This window comes from Lingula anatina, chromosome 6 (genome assembly GCF_051362555.1).
Source record: "Lingula anatina isolate TDL-2025a chromosome 6, LinAna3.0, whole genome shotgun sequence".
Lineage (NCBI taxonomy): Eukaryota > Metazoa > Brachiopoda > Lingulata > Lingulida > Lingulidae > Lingula > Lingula anatina.
The window spans coordinates 16,266,217-16,291,607 of record NC_141772.1 but is presented as its reverse complement, the minus strand read 5'-3'; the positions used below and the strand labels follow the sequence as shown (position 1 = coordinate 16,291,607).

At 38.0% G+C, this 25,391-nt stretch overlaps 2 protein-coding genes and 1 long non-coding RNA gene across 4 annotated transcripts in view; 2 read left to right on the top strand and 1 right to left on the bottom strand.

The window, feature by feature from the left end:
- Positions 1-25,391, bottom strand: part of LOC147761246 (uncharacterized) — a 381,866-nt gene that overhangs the window by 129,089 nt on the left and 227,386 nt on the right. The window lies entirely within an intron of this gene.
- The window catches only part of LOC147761252 (uncharacterized), a 43,166-nt gene that overhangs the window by 5,948 nt on the left and 11,827 nt on the right, over positions 1-25,391 (top strand). Inside the window, exons 2-5 of the mRNA XM_087015835.1 lie at positions 13,871-14,103; positions 16,582-16,798; positions 18,705-18,991; positions 19,182-19,328. Of these exons, the coding sequence (XP_086871961.1) occupies positions 13,921-14,103; positions 16,582-16,798; positions 18,705-18,991; positions 19,182-19,328 (834 nt within the window). The 5' untranslated portion in view covers positions 13,871-13,920. The remainder of the gene's footprint in view (positions 1-13,870; positions 14,104-16,581; positions 16,799-18,704; positions 18,992-19,181; positions 19,329-25,391) is intronic.
- On the top strand, positions 8,160-10,427 carry LOC147761254 (uncharacterized). 2 transcript variants are annotated; one of them, XM_087016261.1, is made up of 5 exons: positions 8,160-8,308; positions 8,678-8,922; positions 9,191-9,399; positions 9,839-9,898; positions 10,081-10,427. In XM_087016261.1, exons 3-5 carry the CDS (start codon positions 9,231-9,233, stop codon positions 10,281-10,283), a joined length of 432 nt encoding a protein of 143 aa, XP_086872387.1. In that variant the 5' UTR covers positions 8,160-8,308; positions 8,678-8,922; positions 9,191-9,230; the 3' UTR covers positions 10,284-10,427. The 2 variants fall into 2 exon arrangements, with proteins under 2 accessions (XP_086872387.1, XP_086872388.1); XM_087016262.1 differs by having other exon boundaries at positions 8,191-8,922.

Sequence of the window (25,391 nt, the reverse complement as noted above, 5' to 3'; positions counted from 1 at the left end):
AACTTATTCTCGAAAATAAATTATATTTTACGCCCAGTCGCTTTTTTCGCTTTTGTAAAGTGAGTGTCTCAACAAAACACACAATATGAAAACCACCGGGGAGAATAAGTATATTTTCACCCTTAACAGATCTAGAATAGACCTACAGGTACCTGTACACCTATCTGTGATTTAAGTCAGCGACATACATACTAGAACCAACAAAAACAAATATACATGCGTGGTTGGTCTCGGTTATATGATATGACACCATGTAACCCCTCTTTTCAATGTGCAACGCACCTCACCTAATCTCTTAACCTCGACTACATTGCCATAGTGATAACCAAGGTGACAAAGAAACCGACTGGGCTGTCACCTTGATGGGTCAATGGCTCTAAACACAATAAGAGCGTCTAAAGTAATTCATGCGTTATACCCCCGTCACACTTATTCGGAATCAGCAGGAATGAAGACGAATGAGCCTGAACGAAGAATTTTTTAATTTCGCACCACATTCGGGGAAAAATTTCAAATTGACCTTAATTATTGTAAGAGTACCGTTGGAATACTCAGAATGCCCTTGAATTCGCCTGAAATGATGAGTGCACTTTCGACTGTATTAATTAGCTCTTGAAAGCAGTTCGAATGTAGTTGGAAAACTAGGAATATTTATGATAATGTAAGAAGGCAGTAAGAATATTTAGAATATACTTTGAACGGGGCACTAGTGTAGTTCGATTGCTGGCAACATAAATATTTCAGCTCATCCGAGGCACATTCAAAACATTCTGGCAGGATATAAAATCCCTGTCACACTGGAGGTGGAATGATTCGAATAAGTTTGACGGGGGCTTTAAGTCACTTGTAGGTTCGAATATTCCTCTAATGTGATCAGAATGTTTCGAATGCTGTCGGAATGCCGTGAGAATATTGAGAATGCAGTCATAGTGCAGTTAGAATACTGTTCAAATGCCATTCGATAAATTTCCACTTGGAATGCAATTCGAAAGTTTTTGACATGACAAAAACATTCGGGATGCCACAAGAATGGGTAAAAATATTTAGAATGCACTCGGAACTTTAGAATGCTCTTCGCATGGGCGTAACTAGGCATACGCACGGATGCACTGTGCGTACAATTTTTTGGCCAACCATGATATTATTTTATATAAATTTAGTGTATTTTTCACGGAATATAAAAGAAAATCCTCTGCTTATTAAATTCACCTGTATGTACAAATCCTCTGTAACAATTGTAAAGTCACAATTGTTCTGCCCCCCACCCCCCACCCCCACCCCGTCTTACATACTTTTATTGAACTGAGGTAAACAATGCCTGTAACCTTAACAGGTCATATCTTAATCGTCCATCTAACTGGAACTTCCTTTACCTCTTAATTGGAGGGTTCAGTGGCCCTAAACTCTCTTGTAGCCTCTTTCTTGAGAATATTGAACGCATTCTCGCTGGCGATATTTATCTCAGGTAAAAATCTGCCTGAGTCTTATTTTCAAAGAGCAGCTCCCGCAATCCTGGGGGCACTAGATAAAATCTGGACACCAGGTTTAATAAGAAGCTAGAGAAACAAAGGAAGAATTTTTCCTGCAAAGCTTCAAATAATTTTGACACGGACTTGACCAAGCTTACCCCTCCAAACTAACAGGGTGACATGGGCAATTTTTACAAACAAATAATTAAACTTAGATGTATCAGAGCTCTGTCGTGTCGTACAATTGGTTGTTTTTGGGAGCCATGCATCCACATGTAAGGTGAATGAAACCGTATGTTAGTTCAACGCAGAGGTGGATCCAGGATTATTTGAAGGGGGTTCCACATATGCGAAGCTAGCCTTTTTTAAATAAATATACCGTTCTGGTTAATAAGAATATTGAAACTTTTTTAATTGCGAAAATATTTCTGACTAAATGCTGATTTAATTATTAATGGAAATTAAGCTGCGATGTGTGGCACATATGCTGTGATTACGCTGTCCTTCATCTGTTGCGTTAGTCTACATTTTGCTGGGAATTTTAAAAATCTGTGCGTACAATTTTTAACGGTCTGGTTACGCCCTTGAGATAAGCCGCCATCATTTGTAAAACAATAACCTGGGCAATTTATTATTATTATTATTATTTTTGCAACGGCACATCCAGGTGTGCAAATGGCATGTAAATACAAGTTTATTTTTCCAAGCGTATGAAAGGGGTTAGAATGCTTTGAGATCAATTGCATCAAAAAGTCCACTCTATGGGATTCCCTGTCAAAATAATGTGGTGATTATAAAGACTAGCACAAAAGTCTGCATTAACGCTCGTGATACAGTATATAATGACTGTTCTACCAGCGTAGACATCAAAATCGCCAGGATTAACGCCTGAATAACTTAAGAAGCTCTTTATTGTGTTTAGATCCATTCACCCATCAAGGTGACAAATTGTTCTGTTATCTAAATGAATGCACGTGAAGCAAGGAGTTTTTGGTAAAAGCTAACAAAATCCTTCATTGGTAGTGTGTGTCATTGTCACATGATCGTTTGTTCATTTCAATGCAAAAACTACTATAACATCTAGTATATCTTTTTCTTTTAAAATATATTATTTGTTTTTCATTTTACATCTTGTATAGAGTATTTCATGAAAAAGTTAGAAAAGTTAACAAGGTAGCTGACACTCAGGGTACAAATAGGAGGGTTAATACCCCCGTCACACTAGAGGCGGAATGAGCAAGAATGCCGTCGGAAAGAAAATTCTTTGTGCGCTCCTGGATATTCGAAGCAGGGGCGTAACCAGACCTGCAAAAGTTGTACGCACAGATTAAAAAAAATACAAGCACGTACAGCAAAATGTAGACTAACGCAAAACATGCAGGACAGCGTAATCACAGCAAATGTACCTCATATAGTAGTTTAATTTCCATTAATAATAAAATCATCATTTAAGTTAAAAATATTCTCGCGATTTAATAAATATTCTAATTTACCCAGAACGGTATATTTATTTAAAAGGAGGCTAACTGAAATATAGTTTTATTATTTGTTTGTGAAAATTGCTCATGTCACCCTGTTAGTTTGGAGGTCTAAGCTGGATCAAGTCCATGTTAAAATTCCTATGAAGCTGTGCAGGAAAAATTCTTCCTTTGTTTCTTTAGCTCCTCGGTAAACCTGGTGTTCAGATTATATCTAGTACCCCCAGGTCTGCGGGAGCTGCTCTTTGAAACTAACGCACTGGTAGATTTTTACCTGAGATAAATATCGCCAGATACATACTCGCTACAGGAGAATTGAATGCCATTTAACCCTCTAATTAAGAGGTAAAGGAAGATCCAGTCAGATTAATGATTAAGATAGGACTTGTGAAGGTTACGGGCATTGTTTACCTCAATTTAATACAAGTATGCAAGACGGAGTGTCAGCGGTTTAATAAAATTAATTGAATTTCACAAATAACATGGACCTCATATGCAATAATCAACAGTACCCTTAACTCATTCAAATGCAGTGTTTTTATACAACTTGGGATAACCATAATTAAATGCTTGTTAAAGAATTAGACCCCTCGGGTAAGAGATTTGAATGAGTATAAACTTTTATCTGAAGCCAGAGAAGTCATCTTACAGGTAGACAATGCAGCTCAGTTTGACAGCTAAACACGCTCTGTTCTCCGGTGGCACGATTGTCATCGGACCACGTGACCACGTAGTCCCAGGCCGAGCAAATAGGACGCTTTTTAAAGCCAAAAATTAAAAAAAATGAGCTTTTAATTTGTGTACTTGGATAAAGATATCGTTAGTTGGACATGTTTTATGAAGAATATGTTCCGTTCAGGCCATTCTGACGGTATGGCGCAAATCCTTTAAGTGAGACAAGACATCCTCTTCACACTAATTATAACCTTGAGAAAGACATTATGCAACAAGGCAAAGGAGTTATGCAAAGTTCTTTCAACTCGTGTGTGAATACAACACATTCTTTGTCACTTTTATTGTACAAGACAATGGAGGCGAGCAAGTGGAGTAATTACAATATACAATATAAAGTAAATTAGTTTAGTAAGCTTACTTCGGGTCAGCCCTTTGCTTGTTCGAAGGAAAGAGATAGATATCACGACGCGACTCCCTTTATTAAACCCTCGTGTGCTTGTGTAAAAGTGTGAAAGACAGGCAACGCTGTTGATATTGTTTGCAATTAATATTGAAGTATACCTCCTTCGCCTGCATGTAAACGTGTTACTTTTCCTCCTGTTCACTATATTTCTTTTAGGTGGATCAGACAAGGCGATGAGATCGATGCAAGTAGAGGTTAACTTAATCTAAATTAGATGCAATTTTTGTGAAATGACTTATTAAGTGATGTGCATGTACCTACCTGTAGCATGTTTAAATTATTGAATTTCTAATTTGTAAAATTTTTCATGCACGGCCTCATATTTGTATTACTCTCAGGTCATACTCTTTGATATTACTATGTTACACGGGACTCTTGGGAACCTGAAGCACAGGACATTGTGAAAGTTAATTCGCTACGGAGTCTTGTTATCCTTCATGCAGTTTTATAGCTGGGATGAACACTGTGAAGTAGAAACAGGATTTACTTAACTTTACTTAATTTACGACAATTTAAACCAAACCAGTCTGCAAGGTTTGCTTTGGTGGTAATCTGACACTGGTTTTAAAAGAACAAATATAAATATGTTGAATGGATTAAATCACCAACCTCGTTATAATTTTACTAAACGTGTTCATTTACACAGTAACACAGATAACATGTATAAGTTGTCTGTCGTTCAGCATGCATTATAGGTGAGTAGCTTAACAGTGACGATGATCAATCCAACTAGGCAAGTATCGTTTACAAAATAGATCATGATGAATAAACTCAATTACGCTTTAATAAATAATATGCACACGGTGCGGTTATTGTCACTAGAAAGTTTTCTATCAAAGACGTTCAATGAAACCACAAAGCATTTGACGATTAAAAAATGTTCAGGCTCAGGTTCATGTTCATGTTCAGGTAGAGGGTTCAGTGTAGGTGTTTCGTCGGATGATAGTAGCATCACGCCCTAGGTCTAAGCGAGTTGAATAGAAGCTTTTTGTCCAAGCATACTATTCCTACCTACTGAGTTAGGACAAAGGTCTAGTAACATGCACTGTGCAATTGCAATTAATAGACCAGTTGTATACTTGATTGTTTTTCATCAGGTGTCGCATGTATGCATTCTTACTTAAGTGATCTAAAACAAGTCGCTAGTGTACCCTGTTTGTAACTGTAGCAAAATATGTTCGACATGACGTTTTTGCACGGCAGCTAGCCGGAGACACAGTAATTGTATAGGCATGGTTTGAGCTTGTTCGAGAGATAATAACAGTCGCGTTTAACAATAGATAGCGATCTAAAGTAAGACCCCCTCCTCTTTAACTGATGATTTACACTTTTAATTGATCGTACCTTCATATATTGTGTGATCACACAGTCAGACTTAAATTCCCCCTGTTGCACGTTGGAGTTGGATTGTCCTTGCGCCTCTGTCAATGCACCTCATTTAATTTCAGTATTATATCATAAGTATAGTACAAGTAATATATTTGCCATATATTGTTTCTTTTTGAAAATTCTATTCGCTGTTTCTTTCCTTATTCCTCATTCATTATCATTCATGTTTTATAAATATTTAAATAAAGTAAGTTTAAAAATAAATTATACATCTATAAATTAATGCAATAAGATTTTTTTTGAGACAGGTTGAGGCTGACGCTCATGCATGTTAATCAAACAAACAACACTTAGTTCAATTTGTGACTACGGAAAAATTCATATTGGATAAAATAACTGATAACAAAGGACAGTAAAATGATAAACAGATAAACAATTCACTTTTTAATTCAACTTATTTCTGTAATGGTACATAGATTATCATGACCTTGTACAATATAATATACTAATGACAATACAATTGGTGCATTACCATTTCTAGATCTGTAGTTGGTAATTGTGTAGCCTGTTTGTGAATGAAAAAATATCTTTATATAATGAACAGATGTACTACTTACACTACTCATAAAATATTCTCTCTAAGCGGTGAGATAAACCTTGGTGTGATTATAAATTTACCAAAATAATACCATAAACATATGGGTACAATCATATGTTACACAAAAGGAGTTGTTCAAACTTACAAGGGAGGGTGACCTACAATTACATAAAGACATAGGTAAGTAAATAAGTTACACAGATATAAATATTGTGGCTGTTAACTATGTGCCATGTTCAGTCCCACTGCCGAGTCTCTTCTCACAACAGTGGGACCATACACTGACATTTTGTGAATGAAAAAATATCTTTATATAATGAACAGATGTACTACTTACACTACTCATAAAATATTCTCTCTAAGCGGTGAGATAAACCTTGGTGTGATTATAAATTTACCAAAATAATACCATAAACATATGGGTACAATCATATGTTACACAAAAGGAGTTGTTCAAACTTACAAGGGAGGGTGACCTACAATTACATAAAGACATAGGTAAGTAAATAAGTTACACAGATATAAATATTGTGGCTGTTAACTATGTGCCATGTTCAGTCCCACTGCCGAGTCTCTTCTCACAACAGTGGGACCATACACTGACATTTTAAAAGGGATATGCTAAGAGTTACCAAGCAAATCTTGAATGATTTTATTATAAAATAAGGGGACAGTAAAATATCTTGTTGGCACTGTTAAATACTTGGCATAATTGACTGTCTGGTGACCTTGTATCAGTTTATTTAGGGCTGAGATTTTACTAAGAAAGGTGTCTCGGTTTGCTTTGTTTTTTGGGCATTGGAATATGAAATGGTATTCATCTTCAATTACCCCTTGGGTACACAGGCGACAGATTCTGTCGCACCTTTCAGTTTTTGACCTGGTGTGCCGCCCAAGACGTAGCTTAGCAAGGGTTGACAAAGTGTCATAATTTGTTATTTTATCAACATAAGTTGCCTTGCTACATTTTTGGTTAAGTATACGGAAGAGAGACAAGTTACTGCTGGCTTGAAGTTTGCTATTGCATATTTGGGTAAATTAAGTGGTCAATTTGTCTTTGTTTGAAAATTGTCGTGAAATTTTTTGGAGGTGACTGACTGGTACTTTTGTAGTACCTGTAACTCTCACTTTTAAAGCAGTTTTTTTATAGTCCTTTTACATTTCTTGTTCATATATGTCAAATATGTTAAAATAAAATGTTTTTGTAATTACCCGTGGTCTTTTTCAAGTTTTAATCACGTTTAATCCAGCCCATTGAAATACAATGTGAAAATCTACCATGCAATTTGCAGTCAATAACTTGCCGCAGTCAATAACTATGCCTTGTTCCATATTGATGGGTACTTATATTAGTACCTTTGAATATGATATTGAACAATTTTACAATTACACCTATAAGAAAATCCTTTCCCGATTTGATCATTTCATTGGTTTCCTTGTCCTCCCCAGCTGATTTGCCATTTTTTCAATTTTTTTTATATTGCTCACGAGCTCATCAGCACTAATGTCATGGTCAAGTGCAGTTTTGTCTGGAGAATTCATTTCACTTTGCCTTAGTTTTTTTATATCTCACTTGAAATCTTGATCAAAATTAAATTGACTCGATTCTGTTTCTTCGCAAAGGCTTTTTAAAATATTCATAAAATTCACCTGGTTCAATAAATTCAGTTTGTGTAGACTCCATGTTTAAATCTTTAACTGCTTTCCAGAAATATTTGGGGTTTGCATTTTCCATGGGTTGCAACTTTTGAAGTTTTTTTACATCCTCTCTCTTATATCGATTAAATGTTTGGTAGTATGATGCATTGACTGAATTGTCAGAGGGGTTTCTTGCTCCTAAGTTTTGCTAAGTATTTTAAGTGGGACCTCAGAGATTTTAAGTCATTGCTGTACCATGTAGCCCTTTTATGGAGGGTGGACCGAGGTGTATTTTCTTGATTTAAGAGCCTTTTCAGCAGCAGTTGTGAATATTTTATGTACTAAGGGTAATGTCTCTTAAAGAGAGAGAGCTTGTGACATAAAGTAATCAACCTTTTGTTTTGTTTTCATGTCACCCAGGGCCTCAACACATTTAATATGAGAATTATTTTCCCCAATGATTTTAGTCGACTTTGGCATCAGCTAGTATAGTTTTGCAGTACAGTTCAAGCAGGGCGTGGTCAGAGAATAGTAGAGAGTTTTGGCAAGGCCTTCCGTACGACGTATAACGTGCGACGTCATCACTTTGTGCGTAGTTTTTCTCAAGGACAAGTCATACGTCATACGGCACTACGTATAAAGTAGAGATTACACGTAGGTAAGAAACGTATCGAATTTAATAGATTTACGCTTATTTCTTTCAAGTTTAACATACTGCAGAGGAATATATAGGGTGTTAAGATTCCACTGAATCACTTTTAGACGCTGTCGGTAGAAATACTCTGTGAAAACAGGCGGAAAAAGAGACAGTCAATCAGTCGTCCGTAGTAGCATCAAATTAATTTTAAGTTGATTTTTTTTCATAAACAACAGGATCTGCGGCATCAATTGACGTAAATAACACATTCCATTCAACATCTTAATTATTCATCTATCTAAAAAGAATCATTAAGCAGCCCCATGTTCGTGTAATCCATATATATACAGTAGGCCTATACCCTTATCATTTTATTTCTTTGAATTGCAGATAATCATAACCTAGTATGTCGGCCAAAAAAAATCTGTTATATTTAATGATGACATCGATGAGATTCTATTAAAGGAGGTAAATTATTACAACCCATTTAAAACCCCAGCTCGCTGGACAGAAGTAGCTGAATCTTTGACTGATCTGTTAGAGTTAACAAGCCCTTGCACTGCAAGAACTGTGAAAGAAAGAACTGTCAGGATTCTTGCTAAGTGGAAAAGTAGTGAACTTGCATCCCAAAAAGCGTGAGTAACTGAATATATCAATCAAGGACTTTTTTAATTTGCAAATTCAACTGACATGTCTTACGCATCTTTACAGAAAATTTTATTTTTAGATTATTTTTTAAAATTTAAGATGGCATAATTTTGCAGGTTTCATTCTGTGTTCCTCTTTTATTTTATGATATGAACACATTGTATCCTATGTTATGGGCAATAGGTTTTCTCTGTAGAAAAGAAATTTGTAAGATGATTATGCATTGATCAATAAATAATTTTTGTGTTATTATAGGAGTGGCATTCAACAAGATTACACAGAGTTACAGAAACTGATGATTGATGTGACTGAATTAGAGAAGGAGGCAGAAATAGAAATTGCTGAAAAAAGAAAGACAACGAATCCTAAAATGAAAGCAAAAACTGACACAGAAAAACTTAAAGAGGGAAAAGCAGTTCGAGATAAAGCACTGCTGTGCTTCTCTAAGAAAGGAAAATTGGATGGTAAGATACTACATTTTGATTAGGACATTGAAATGCCAAAAGGGTGTTAGAGTTGGGGGTTAAAGAGGATTTTCCTGCCAAAACTAATATTAGACAAATTTTTCCGGAGTAAAATGGCATTTTCCCCCAACTTGCCCACCTTATATTTTCCATTTCAGACACTCACCATACATCTGTAACAATTTTGGAAAAAAGGCGAACATCAAAACCCGCACTTAAGCGCAGCTTTGTCCCAATAGCTGACTACTTATATTTGAATAGGGGACAGTGAATATAACTATGTCTTTTGGTATTGTTTAAGGTGATCTATTTGTCAATTTATGTTTTAAAAGTTTTAATTGACCTCAGGTGAGTTCAACAAGTCTCGATTCATGCTTTTTCATTACAGTCAGAATCCTCTTTTGTGTCCCTTTAAGGTTGTTTAATTCAAATATTTCAGGTGTGAAAGATGAGATGAATGAAAGGCCAGAACAAGAAACCGAGAACCAGGATTCTGACAGTAAGTAGATATTATTTTGACTTGGTTACTAGTCATTATGAATGGGAGAGGTTTTTCTTATAGGCCCCTAATCATTTTCTATAGAAAAAATATATTTTTTATCTTAAAGAAGTCATTTTTCTATCATCACCACCTTTCTTGTTTGAATCTTACTTATATATCTTATTGCATGATGATTCCAGCTGGTGATGTGGAACCTCCAAAACCAAAGAAGATAAAGAAAAAGGCAAAAGAGGACCCCTTGCTTGGCATCTTGGCGAGAAAGCTGGAGCTTGATGAACTAAAAGAACAGCGTAAAATGCAAGAACTTGAAATCAGAAAGCAGGAGTCTGAAAATCAAAAGGCCCTTATTGGTGCACTGATTAATCAAAAGAGCAACATATAATATTTGGAGAACTCTACTACTGATCAGTAATTATCATGCCATTTGCTAATTAAAAGGAAGAGAGAATTTTATTTATACAGTTTATTTCAATTTGAAAGTTTAAAGTTTTTTCACACAGTTTCATTTTATAATAAATTTTTCAATTTTGAATACTGTGTTTTCTTATTTATTATTCATAATCATAATATTGCAAATATTCCTCTAAACTTGGTGGATCAATATGAAAAAAATCAGTCGTTTCTGATCCATATAAACAGGTATGGCAATTAACTAATAGAGCTGCAACCAGATACATCTTGCCAATAGGTTGAAGACAAAGTTTATGGTTTTTCTTATAGTCTAGGAAGGCAAAGTTTTCAACAATTTTGCCGAATGTCCACTCTACAGATATTCTAACAGCTGACATGGAGGCATTGAACATCTGTTGATCAGGTGTTGGATTTCTGAATGGAACCTGTATTTCTGGTCGTAAAGGATATGCTGGATCCCCATAGATGCAGCCTTGTTCTCCATTTATCTGAATTTCTGAGAGTTCCAGCATTATACCACTCATGCGGAGTAAGGCAGAATCATGTCTCGATCCTTCAACTGGACCAAACATATTTGCTATTAATCCATTTGGTGCAGTGATGCTCTGATATTTCAGGGCATGTGTCCGTTTGTGTCCATTATAGCACACTTGTTGCCCTTCCTGAGGCCTACACATAGGCCGCACAGTGCCGTCTATAAAGCCCCAGCAGTTAGCAAGTGCAGCCCCCTTAGCTTGGATAGCTGCAGCAAATAGTTCATATCCCTCTGTCAGCCATTCTTGGTCACGCAGAGATTGTAGGATATGTCCATTGTTTTCATAGATAACATCAAGAGTTGTAGTGAATATTTGGGAAAGGGCACAAGATGGTCTGCCAAATACTTCTTCGAGGTCACACAGTCTATTTGGATATGCCAATCTACGTAACAATATGCACAATGCGTCTACTCCGGTTGATACAGTTCTATCTGAACAGATCAAAACGTCAGGGATGCCCAATGCATTTTGAAGTCTGCCAATGTCATCCTTTTGAAATCTTGTCATAGAACATATTTTTGCCGAAGTTTGGTCATAAAAAACAAACTTGCCATAGTCAGGATCATATGTGGAGTCTCTTCGTCGCTTGTAATTTGCGAAGACGAGCGTATTTTCTACGTCAAAGTCGAAAATTTGTGCACAAATCAACTTCCGCTTGGATGTCCAGGGCGCGGCCATTTTGGAACTAGCGGCTCCTGGCGGGAAAAAAAACGCATACGGAGTGAGACCTGCCAAAACCACTTCTAGCTATCTCGCGTACGTATAACGTATTACGTATTGATCTATACGTTACACGTCATACGGAAGGCCTTGCCAAAACTCTCTATTGACAAATCATTTACGCGAAAGTATGGGATGCTGCTGTAAAAAGTGGCACTGTAGATAACATAATCAACAACGCTGTTACCAGCTGGTTGATAACAAATATACTTGCCAAGTAAATCAACTAGTTTACGACCGATTACAATTCTTTAATTGCAATCTTTGCATAGCTGTGGCAACTTTCCACCGAATGCATTTGATTTTTGGGAGTCCATTGAGTTTCTAGGAGGGGGCTGGCTATATGCATGAGATAATGGGCTCCAAAAACTGATGTAAATTATGTGCTGTCATCTACAAGGAAATTTGAGTTAACTTTAGTTCTGGCATTGAAATCCCCTTGGATAATTATATTACAGTTAGCTGACTCTGTTGCAAGTTCAGCTGTTAGTCTATCGTATGTGTTTGCATTCTCATTGAGTTGGGGGAACCTGTGTAGGCTGTGGCAAGGATGGCATCACGCCAAAACCCAAAGTAGAGTTTGCTCAATCTCAGTATCAGAATATCTTCACAATTGTTTTGTAACTTGGTAACTCCAGCAGTTACTGATTTTGTAAAAAATGCTACAATCTCACCTGAGTTTCTCTTGGCTTTTGTATTTAAACAACTTAGGTTCTTTACGTTTCTAATTAGTAAAGTTTAAATAAATAAATAAATAAATAAATTGCTCTGTACTTACTGAATTAGATGGAACTGGATGAAAGTAAATAATAACATGGACATTTTGTGTACTTTTTAAACATATCTGTATAACTTATCCTTAATATTTTGAGTATGTTTGTATATGCACATTTAGTCCCATGAGCGAGTGTCAAAATGGATGCCTGAGAAAATTTGTTGTCCGCTATATGGACTATGTCTCTCATCCCTGTCATGTCGTAGCTGCCTGTCATGGGTGTACGGCTGTGGTTCTCTTCTGCTTATATACCGGTATTTCCACGAAGCATTGTTTTTCCCCACTGCCTTTGGTGATGATGTGACTGCGGGGACAGTAAGTGACCAGAGTCTCCATATGGCCGACGCCTGTAGTTGTCTTGTGTGTTAACAGGTTTGACATCTCTGCGGGTCTGTATAACAAGGGTAATTCTCTACCCCTTTTCTGATTTGCAAGCATTGTCTTCATGGAAGGGGGGGGGTCCAGATATGTGCACACCTAGCAAGTGTTTGTTATGAAGTAATAGTCGAGGTAGTCCATGATCGCATTCACAACGAGTTGAGCCAGGCTTTACAAATCCTGGGGACTAAATATGGCGGTCGTACATGAAAGAAAAAACGCCTAATATCTTAATAGTCTCTCCGCCTCTCACACGCCTCCCTACACGTCGTCCCTGCGGGGGGACAATCATTAAATCTCGGCTCCATTGGGACGACACATGGGGAGGCGTGTGAGAGGCGGAGAGACTATTAAAATATTAGGCGGTTTTTCTTTCATGATTTTTTGAGAGTTTGAGTGTGTTACAGGATGCTCTTTCTTTCCATTCCTTTCCACATTCTCTTTAACAATTTTCTTCATTTCATTCAACTCCGTTTGCAGCAGATTACTCTGAAGGGTGAGACTGTCTATCTTCTCTGTTTGTTGTTTGACAGTATCTCTCAGATTGTTTATATTTTCTGCCTGTTGCTTGATAGTATCTCTCATCTCTTTGTTCTCAGTGCTTCGTCTCTCATTGTTTGTCTGTAAGACTTTAATGAGTTCTGTCTGGCTGGCCTCCAAATTGACAAGGGCTTTGTTTATAGATTTAAGGTTCTCAGTCCAATTATCTGACCATCTCTGCTTGACTGATTCAGCCTTCAGCAAAAATGACTGCTTGGATGCTGTTATTGCTGTAGGTACATTTTTTGGTAGTTTGATGGGGGTATTCAATGCCCTATCTGTCTCTTCGTGTTCATGTCTTGGTTTCGTGCTTGTCTCTTCATAGGGCTCTTTCACATTTGTTTCACCTTGTGTATTTGGATGTGTTTCCTCATTCTCATCCTCTCCAGTTTTTAGACCTTGAGCTTCTCCATTTTCTCCACTCAAGCTTGCTATTTGAGATAAACGCGCCTTACTTTTGTTTCCAACGTGCTCGTATAATCACCAGCGTTTTTGTATTTGTTTCAAGGCCAGTGGGAGGTGTATAAATCTTTTAATCTAATTTAGACACAGATATTAGTACCTTTTCTCTTTTAAACATAGACCCATTTACACGCTTTATCATTTTAGGTAAATGACCGAAAACACCTAATACTCGGAGATATGAGGCGTTAGTAGCAATGGCTAACGTAAGTGACATAACCCCAGACACCATCGAGTCTTTGGAAGACTTAGAGGATGGCTTTCGTATTTGCGTTGGTTTAAATATATACACTGACGACATTGAAGATCTACAAGATCTAAAAGAGAGGCTTTGCTTACATTTTGAGGCAAAACACTCTCAAATTACAAGGATGGAAAAGGTATAGTATATATATTTTCTTCTTGGATTGTATTTTTCTTGTATGGATCCTCAAATTCCATCGTTTGTATCGTAAACATATACGTGTATGTTTTAAGTTCTTCAAAGGAACATAATCATTCACAAATTATCTCATCATTTCAGTGCGTTCTGTAATATTGTCATATAGTTTCAAGATGCAGATGTAGACACACACACACAAACACACGCAAACACACGAAAACAACCATATTGCGACATTTACTATTATAACTTCATCATTATGAGTAATATTTGAGGTCTATCTACATTTTAGATTTGAGAGGTATTGTAATTAAAAATATAAAGTCAACTACTAATACCCCCGTCACACTAGAGACGGTATGAGCAAGAATGCCGTCGGAAATACAATTCTTTGTGCGTTACTGGATATTCGAAGAGCATTCTAAAAATTCCAAGTGCATTCCAAATATTTTTACCCATTCTTGTTAAAACAGCTCATGTTAAAAACTTTTGAAGTGCATCCCAAGTGGAAAATTATCGAATGGCATTTGAATAGTATTCTAACTGCACTATGACTGCATTCTAAATATTCTCACGGCATTCCGACAGCATTCGAAACATTTTGATCACATTCGAGGGAGAATCGAAATGGCAAGACACTTCAAATCTTGCTAGAATGAGCTGGAATGCAGCTCGAATGCATCTCGATCCTACATTGTGAAAACAGTGTTTAGCTCCTAAACACATTTCTAAGCGCCTATTTTGTCTCATTTTTTTGACGCGTTTAGCTCCTAAGCACGTTAAGCTCCTTAACATGTTACACGCTTTTAGACCGAATGTATTTTATCAGTATGACGTGTTTGATGCCTAATAAATGTAGGGTGTATTTGTTTTACTTTTAGGTGCTAAGGGTTTCAACTGTTTTAGTCACACACACACACACGCACACAGTCATGGTCACCTTTAACTGCTATAGCTATCTCTATCTATAACAGGGTACCGTGAACTGTCAACATCGTTGACTTCACATCATCATCTTTACAGCTGAACTTATTCATCCTTGTGCTAGCTGACCCTGCGAGGAGGTTTATTGGAATGTATTCCTGAAAAACAAGATAGGAAAGTTCACTAGTTCAGTAAAGACGCGAAATAACATTCACTTTTATTTTAAAACACCTTTTTTCATATTCTGATAAAATGCGTTACGGTATTGATGTCTATTTATTTTTTTCCGGAAGTAATGATGGTGATGGTGGGGTATTTATAAAATTGTTTATTTAAGCTTACGTCACATGCTGGTTATTACGGTACCGATAGTCCGAATATTCTACAATTCGCACCACTCTAGTCGCCGACCACCCAAGCCCATTTTAACCGCTAACTGTAGTTTAAACAAAATAAGACGAGTTTTGATTATTTATAAAAATAAAAAGCTTTTCAAAACATTATATAAATGCTGATGGTGATAAAACTCCACAAAATAATGTTATTATAAAATTTTGTAGAAACGGTCTTTGAATCTTTCTACAAATTATAACGTAACTATACATCATTTTGCATGGAGTTAAAAACAGCCATAGCGTTACCATAATGTTCATCTATACCATTTCCAGCATTTTACCATCTGATAACGTCGTGAAAACGTTCTTTGTTATTTGGATTATTAATTAAAGGTACATATGAACCAAGCATCGGTGGAGCGTGGATTCCCTGTAACACATGTAAACCATTTCTACTAGTTTCTTATACGTCTCAAATAAGGTCGACATGCCAAGGGATAAACTGAATAGATAACTCGATCAGCCATAAAAGAGCTTTAGGCTGCTCTTGAATTTTTTGGTCAGAAATTGAACCTACTTCCGTGACCTACGTTTCTGCTCTATTGATATACAGCATAGATGCTAGCATAAAAAATTCGTTCAAACATCATTTTCGGGTAATATTAAACAATGCCTTTTGGCAATTCTCTTAATTTTACTACTTGAAATCATATGCTGGCATTTAGTCGGTTTTTGTGGCAAAAAATTGACTTTGTATGAATCTTTAACACTTCCCTTTGTAAACGTGTGGAGCTGTTGAAGGCATGGAGCAGCCTCCTCGAATGCTTGGTGTCCTTCCTTCCATTTAAAATAGGCCTATTAAAGATGCATACAAAGTCAATTTTTTGCCACAAAAACCAACCAAATGCCAGCAAATAGTTTCAAACAGTATAATTAAGAAAATTGCAGTCTAAAGCTCTTTTATGGCTGATCGAGTGACTTATTCAGTTTGTCCCTTCGCATGTTGACTTTATTCCAACGGCATTCTTACAAGAATTTAGGTCAATTTGAATTTTTTCCCGAATGTAAAACGAATTTTTTAAATTAAGTCATTCCGGTTGGTTCTGCTTGATTCCTGCTGATTCCGAATAAGTGTGATGGGGGCTTTAAGAACGTGCACACAAAATCATAATAAAATAGAACAGTGACTTTATATATATATATATTTATAACTTTAGGCTGCTGATGTTTTCACTGAATTACGAGAAAATGACAAACAAAGAAGAATTGCACTTCAGTCGATCCTTAAAACCATTAAGGAGTCCCTACCGTTACTTGACCCGAACATTTTAAAGAGACTGGAAGCAGAGAATATTGTAGCTGAGAACGCAAAAATAAGCGTAGAAAAGAGGATCGACATGCTCGAAACTGGCAACTGTCCAATACTTGTCGCAGGTAGGAGTTATCAATCAAATAAGTCAATGTTTATAATCAAATGATCGGCCAGTTAGTACTCGTCCTCTGCTTATACAGACTTGACATCTAAATTGGAATATTTTTTCCAAATCAGTTTTCATCAGTATTCTATTTTTCTGACTGATAAATGAAAATAAGGATTAAAATCGTGTTTTAATAACTTTTAATTATTTCTTTGGTGTTCTTGTGACATCAGTTCATTAATTGAATTCGTCAGTGAAGCAAACAAAATACTATGACCATTATAAGTCATACGGCAACCATTAAAACCGATATTTTGGATCTCCATATTTATCAAATTATCATCTGTAAAAGAGTTATACGGCCCACAAAGGACCCTCATATCAGTGTCTAATCACAGAAACGGTCGCAGTTACGCCTGATCTCATCAGGCTACCACCAGGGCTCTCAAGCGGCGAGGCATTTCTTGGAATAGGGTTTTAGAGTTTAATCTGGTATAACATTTCAGGCATCGGTCAAAACTTGTCTGATTTGGTTCATTTTGTTGCAGGACATGTAGATCGTTGATTCGGCGTGTAATGACTCACCCACACATTGTCTGTGTGGTTCAAACCTGATGATTTTGATGACCAATGTAGCTGCTCATTCCCTTGTTTCTGTACGCTATCTGCTATGAGACGTGCTATGTGTGAACCGGCAATCTCATCACGCAACCTAAAATTGTTCCTTAGGTGCCCCTTTCAAATTATAGTCAAGTAATTCCCAGATTCCCTTTATTTGATCTGGTTCAGGTTTTCATTGATGACTACCATTGGTGTTTTGGCAGCAGTGTGGTATCCGCCAAATACGATGTCAATGACCCTGGTCACTTTACATGCCGCACACGCTTTCATCATAAGCCTCTTCTAGATGTCTGTAAACTCTGTTTTGACTAGTTGAGTGGTACAGGTGAAATATGACCTCTATAAGAAAGCCTTCAGTGTTCTACCCAGAAACGGCCATGGTCCCCTATTCATTAGAGAAGTAGACGACGACGTTCTGCTGTTTACAGTGGCTTCCTCAGAGGTTGTCTGGTATTATAACCTGCTAAAACAATATTGATGTGCGCAAAGGGCCTTGGAAAAAGACGTTGTGGTGGCATTTTGTCTCTTATTCTGTACGGAATGGGTGGTCTTTTGTTTACTTGCAGCAGCATATCTGGAAGGAAAGTGAGTCCTAATTCTGGTGATACATTGGGTGTGGCCTCTGTGCAGGTACTTTAGTCTGGGCATTACTCTATAAAACTGTGAGGACCGTTCTTCTGGCGCAGTAATCTGCCTAGCATTATATGTCTTTAACACTTCTGTAAAACAAAAGGAGCACTTCCCAATTAAATAACTGCATACCAGACGACCTCAGCAGTGCAACCTTGTCGGTTAATTGCTATCCACACACCTGACTACACACTTCTCCTTTCACATATCTGATATGAGGTGGGAGTAAGCATTTTTACGTAGGCATACCTTTAAAAGCGAAAAACTCCATATTAAATGTCAACTCTGTATGTCATTGTATACACTGTTGAGCTCAGAAGTAATGATACATTACCAAAAATTATTTTTTTTTACACATTAACGGGTAACTTTTTATATTTCTTTTATGAATGGATTGCGATAAATTAACAAAAAATTATGGATGTTTGCTCACTGTGTTATCGTCAGAAAATAGTTGGGTTACTCATTGCAGCATTTTTTCTTTGCCCATATACTCGCGTGTTTCTCGATTAGGTCGTTCATTTTTTATTAACTTTTTATTTTTTCTATATTTGCATTATGTTATCAGTACATCCATGTATTTTATGTTGTGCTTTGTCAAGGCATTGTTACCAATGTGATATGAAGGCTCTATAATGTTATTTTCTCTAACAAACTTTTTCACATTCAAGGCGAAACTTCTTCGGGGAAGAGCACCTTTTTGAACCTTCTCCTTGGCAAGAAAATCCTACCGGAAGCCCATTTAAGCTGTACAGCTGCGATCACAAGAATAAAGTATGGGGAAGAACCTAAAGTTCTGGTACAACAACCTGACGGCGAGCAAAAACAGGTAGAAGTAAAGAACCCTGATGATTTGTGCTCGGCTTTGGAGCGTGATCTATTCCCTAAGGGTGCAGCAAGGGAGGGTGAACCGAAAAAGTGCATGGTCGATGTTTATTTGCCATTGGAGCTGTTAAAGGTAATGTAGTATTTCATGAAGTCAGGCCATATTTCTTAGAGTTCGACATGTGGAATTGTGACATGAAACTTAATTGGGTACTGGTATATACATGCAATAATTTCAAATGAAAATTTTCAAACTTTCTGTTTGAGGTAAGATGCATTAAGTATCCACAAAATACATAAACAAAATTGTATTATACCCTTAGAGTGGTGTGTATATCATCGACAGCCCTGGTATTGGTGAAAGTGGTGTCATGGATGACGTGGTTCTTAACTTCATTGCCAACAATGACGTCTTTGCCTTCATTTACGTCATTATGACTGATAAGTCAGGCGGAGTGCAAGAAGATAGGGTAAGCTGAATGCAGTAAGTTTCTCCACTCATATTGTATTTATGGTTTTCTCGATTTTCCAATAATACTCCAGGCAATACACATGTGCAGTTTTCCCCTGACAAAATTGCATCAAAACATTTTTGAGTGTGTATTGATTAAAAATTATTCAAGTGAACATACTTAAAGTTGCGAAAAAACCTTGCGTAGTGAACATGAACTTCCTGAAGTGTCCGCTAATTAAGTTCACTAAATAGTGGCATAACTGTCATGAATACCTTCTTAATACACAGTGGTAGATTGGATTTGATTAAATCATGCCAATGCAACACATCTCCTCACAGTAATGGGTCACATGAGCTTTTTGACCTAACCTATGGTGCTATGGTTGCAAGTCAGCTTTGTCCAGTGCAGTTATAGCTTGGCACAGTTTCGACTAAAAGATCTTGGTGAGTTTTCTGGATGTACTGTCTGGTCGGAAACAGAAGGTTTTTTTTTGCTGTTTCCGTTTGAACCAATCAACCGTTATGTCACCCACCGGCAGCGGTCAAAGAAATATGTGTGATTAGGCGTCGGCAGTGGTTTTCCCCTAGGATTACAACCTGGAAGTATTGCATACTCTGCGAGATTGCCAGCTTTTTCTCAGTAGGCCAAATGGTAACAACCAGTCCCAAAAAAGACTTTTAGCAGACTCCTGAATGACTAGGGCCAAGAAATACCTATAAGAAAAATTCTCCACCCAACAGAGGGAAAACCTCCCGCCAAAATGGACTCTTCGTTACTTTCAAGTGCGCCACTGGGTGCATGTTTGGTTTTCTAATGAAATGAAACTACTTGTTCATGGTGTCCATAATTCTTCTTGTTCGATGTCAATTTTGGCAGGGCCGTAGCCTCCGGGGGGGCAGGGGGGGGGGCAGCTGCCCCCCCTGTAAATTGGGGTGCAAAGAAAAATAATCGCAAAGGTAAAAAAAAATAATTGCAAAGTATCAATTCTGTGAGAAAAGGCACTCATGGCCACTAGACAATCATTCAACAATCTGTTTACAAAGGTGTACTGTTTTTAGCCAACTCAGTTCATGCCAAAAAGCTCACCCTCCCTGAGGGAGCTATCCCCCAGGCCAATTGGCGTGTTGTGTTGAAAAAATGAATGTACTTATGGCAAAATGAACCCACAATTTCTGCCTTCTGATTGACCAATAAATAACAGTTAAAATGGACCAGAATGCAGTAATATACATACACTTTTTAAAAAATGTCCACACTTCCCCCCTCCACCTTCCACCTTCCCCCCTCGGGGGCTTCGCCCCCTCGTGACCACTTACTGCCCCCCCCCCCCCCCCCGGCATTTTACTCAGGCTACGGCCCTGTTTGGGATAGGTTTGCTGAAGACATTTGGGTGAGAGCTTGCCAACGGTGGTAGTCGTATTCAGTTTCAGTCATTATGAAGGTCGAACCATCATGTGACCAAGCAAAAGTGTCTAATACCCCCGTCACACTAGGGGCGGAATGAGCAAGAATGCCGTCGGAGAGACAGTTCTTTGTGCGTTCCTGGATATTAGAGAGCATTCTACAAATTCCAAGTACATTCCAATTATTTTTACCCATTCTTGTGGCCAGTCCGAATGTTTTGCTCATGTTAAAAAACTTTCAATGTGCATTACAAGTGGAAAATTATCGAATGGCATTTGAATAATCACTGTAACTGCACCGTGACTGCATTCTACACATTCTCACGGCATTCCAATAGCATTCGAAACATTCTGATTACATTCGAGGGAGAACCGAAATGGCAATACACTTCAAATCCTGCTAGAATGAGTCGGAATGCAACTCGAATGCATTTCGATCCTATTTCAGCCAGCAATCGAATTACACTCGTACTACATTCGAAGTGTATTCTAAATATTCCGCCCGCATTCTGACAGCATTATTGATATTCCTAATTTTCCAACTACATTCGAACTGCATTTGAGAGCTAATACGGCCAAAATGTGCACGAATCATTCCAGGCGGATTCAAGCGCATTCTGAGTATTCCAACGGCATTTTTACAAGAATTTAGGTCAATTTGAAATTTCTTCCCTTGTTTCCTGCTGTTTCCGAATAAGTGTGACGGGGGCTGGTAGACGGGGGCTGGAGTGCTGGTAACCTTTGGCAAAGTGCCCATCGTTTTTTAACTCTTCCGAAGAGGAGCAGTTTGCCACCAGCTGCACATATATAAGTTGGGCAGTTTTTACTGCCCAGTCTTATCTTCCACATGAGCTTCCACGCCTCAGCGACTCGGTCCAGCAGCAGCGACACGATTAACCTGCCACGGTTCAGCCGTACCTCGTCTCAGCAGCCTACGGCTCACGACCCCACAGCAGCGGAACGATTTGCCGTTCCTCGGGTCATCAGTACCTCGTCTTAGCAGTCCACGGCGCACCGTTTACCGGTCACGTCTCAGCGGCCTCGTCTGAGCAGTCAACAGCGCACCGTCTACCGGCCACGTCTCAGCGACCCGACAGCAGCGGCATGATCTACCAGCCCATAGCTTAGTGACTTAATGGCATCAACTTTCCATTTATATCTATTTTTATTCAACTTTTTGTTTAGTGTTTTTTTTACGTTTCGTCGCAGCAGCCTACGGCTAACGACCCGACAGCAGTGTCACGGTCTACTGTTCCTCGGCTCAGCAGTACCTCGCCTCAGCAGCCCACGGCACGACCCGACAGCTGCGGCACGATCCACCAGCCCATAGCTTAGTGACTTAATAGCAGCAATTTTCTATTTATATTTTTTCAACATCTTTGTACATTTATTTGCGTCACATTAAATTATTATTTATTTATTTATTTCATTTTTACTCTTGTTGTTTTAAATATCCGATAACATCCTCAACATTTGGTCTCGCGAGCCGGATATCAACACCAACGGCATGGGGGAGAGAAGATTGAAAGCCGTAAGAACGGGGCGCCTCGCTTCTTTCACAAAACTAGTATTAAGAGCAGTTGATTCAAGAAGAAACGACAAACACCCATAGACTATCTCAGATTATAGAAACGTGTGCTGACTGTTGACGGGAAATTTCCGAGATTAATCACGTAAATAAAGAACTCCCGAAGCCAGTCCAAGAGCCCTTCGTGTCACCTACTGCGACACCAAAACCAATGGACGCATGGATAGATGAGCTCAAACCATATTATCAGACGGTTTTACTTACGTCTAATGAACATTCAAAAAAGACTTACGAATAATTGCTTTTCTGATGTATGCTAGAAAAGTACGCATCCCGAGCTTCAATAGCGGATCCCAATTCAGCGGATAAGCCCTTGATTGGCCACGATTTGCAGCGTTGTTTTACGCGCAAGTCACAAACAACCCTATTTCAAAGACAATCGACGTATGTGGCTTCTCCAGTTTAGCGTAACAGGTTTAGTAAAGCAGCACATTTAAGGTTATGGAATTGACGGAGCAGCTTATGCCGTAGCTTTAAGGCGCTAAAAAGCAGATTTGGACATGGATCGCTAGTGGCTTGATCATTTATAAAACGTGTGACAGAAGGCCCGCCAATCAAGGACCGAGACCGAGTACAACTGGAGTCATTTTATGCCAACACCCGGGACTGTTTATTTATTCTAAAGAGGATGAATTTTGAAGTCGACGTGATGAATCTCATTGCAGTACGACGTTACACTCTTCACCTACCGTATGTGATAACGTTGTACCAAATGCTGCCGTACCCTGCTAGCAACCCGCGCCCACGAACCAACTTTGTCTTATACCCCCGTCACATTAGAGGCAGAATGAGCAAGAATGCCGTCGGAAAGACAATGCTTTGTGCATTCCTGGATATTCAAGGAGCATTTTTAAATTTCCGAGTGCATTTCAAATATTTTTACCCATTCTTGTGGTCGGCCCGAATGTTAAAAACTTTCGAAGTGCATTCCAATTGGAAAATTATTGAATGGCGTTTGAATAGTATTCTAACGACAGGGTACACTATGGCTGCATTTTAAATATTCTCACGGCATTCTGGCAACAGTCGAAACATTCTGATCACATTCGAGGAATATTCGAAATGGCACGTGATTTAAGGGATATTTCAATGGAATACCACAATTGCCATGAAATCCCGCAAAATATATTGCTTATTAGTGTATGACTGAATTATAAGTACAGTACATTTTTCTAACGGACTACTTCTGGTGACCAATTATGGCTTTGGTAAATAATCGCCAATTCATTTGGAAAAGTTTATACCATGATCAAACTTGATCAATCTTGCCTCAGCTCATCCAATGTAGTCGGCCAGAACTCTCTCCTTCTCGCAGCACAGCTTAGAGCATCCCAACAATGCACTTTGAAATTCAAATAAGGAGAAAAAGCAGGCTATTTGCCCCATTGGCCATTGATGAATTGTTGCGCTTTGTGACGTCGATGGAGAAAGACCAAAATGGACTTAAGCAAGGCACCTCTTTTGTCGCAACGTAAAGGATGAGTGCTGATAAGAGAGTAAAAGTCCCCACCTTTGTACATGAAAAATAGATTGTGAATGAAATTAAAAAATGAAACCAAATTAAAATTAAGGTCTACACTTTTATGATCCACTGTATTTTTTTTAATTTCAAAATGACCTTGCCAAATATTCATGAAAATGTGTGTTTTAGGGGGGTTCTGAAATACATTGCTACATTTCTGTAGTTGTAATAGGGTCACAACTGTGAAATATGGTAATTGGGAACAGAAAGTGCCAGTTTAAAAAAGGAGGCAGTAAGTGGTCATTCAATGCTTGTGATCAATATTTTGATTGCTTTATTCTTACATGTAGTGTTGATTGAAAGACTAATCACACAATGACTTGAGGATAAAAGATGTTCTTTTTATATGAGACCCTGCCTTAGACAAGCTTTCTTTCATGGTTGAAAAGACATGTATATAAGGTGAGATATATTTGAAAATCAGTTTGCCTTATACCCCCGTCACATAACAGGCAGAATGAGCAAGAATGCCGTCGGAAAGACAATGCTTTGTGCATTCCTGGATATTCAAGGAGCATTCTAAAATTTCCCAGTGCATTTCAAATATTTTTACCCATTCTTGTGGTCGGCCCGAATGTTAAAAACTTTCGAAGTGCATTCCAAGTGGAAAATTATTGAATGGTATTTGAATAGTATTCTAACTACAGGGTACACTATGGCTGCATTTTAAATATTCTCACTGCATTCTGGCAACAGTCGAAACATTCTGATCACATTCGAGGGATATTCGAAATGGCACGTGATTTAAGGCCCCCGTCACACTTATTCGGAACCAGCAGGAATCCAGCAGAACCAGTTGGAAGAAATTAATTGAAAAATTCGTGCCATAATCGGGAGGTAATTTCAAATTGTAGTTGCAATACTGTAGGAATATTGTGGATGTTCTTAGAAAGCAGTCAGATTATTCCGAATGAAATTCAAATGCCTTACGAGTTTGGTTTAACTGCTGGTCGAATACAGGCTGAAGTATGTAAGAAGGTACCTCAAATGATATACGAAGTGAACTCAAATGCAGTCAAAATGCTCCCAGTATGGCTGCCAATGATGGTTTGAAATATAAAGAATTCAAACAGAATGCAGCTGAAATATCTAAAAACACTTAAAATTACTTTCTAACATGTTTAGAATGTAACACGATGCCCAGAGTGTATAAATAACGCCACCAGAATGGTTACTGATCAGATTGTTACTAATGCTGTCGGAATGTCGTTAGAACATTTAAAATGCAGTCATAGTGCAGTTAGAATACTGTTCAAATGTCATTCGATAATTTTCCACTTGGAATGCACTTCGAAAGTTTTTGACATGAGCAAAACATTCAAGCCGGCCAGAAATGGGTAAAAATATTTGGAATGCACTCGGAATTTTTAGCTCTTCAAATGTCCAGGAATGCACAAAGAATTATATTTCCGATGCCATTCTTGATCATTCCGCCTCTAGTGTGACTGGGGTATAAAATCCGCCAGAATGTTTCGAATGTGCCTCGAGTGAGCTGAAATATTAATTAAGAGAGCAACTGAACTACATAAGTACGCCATTCAAGGTATATTCAAAATATTCTGACT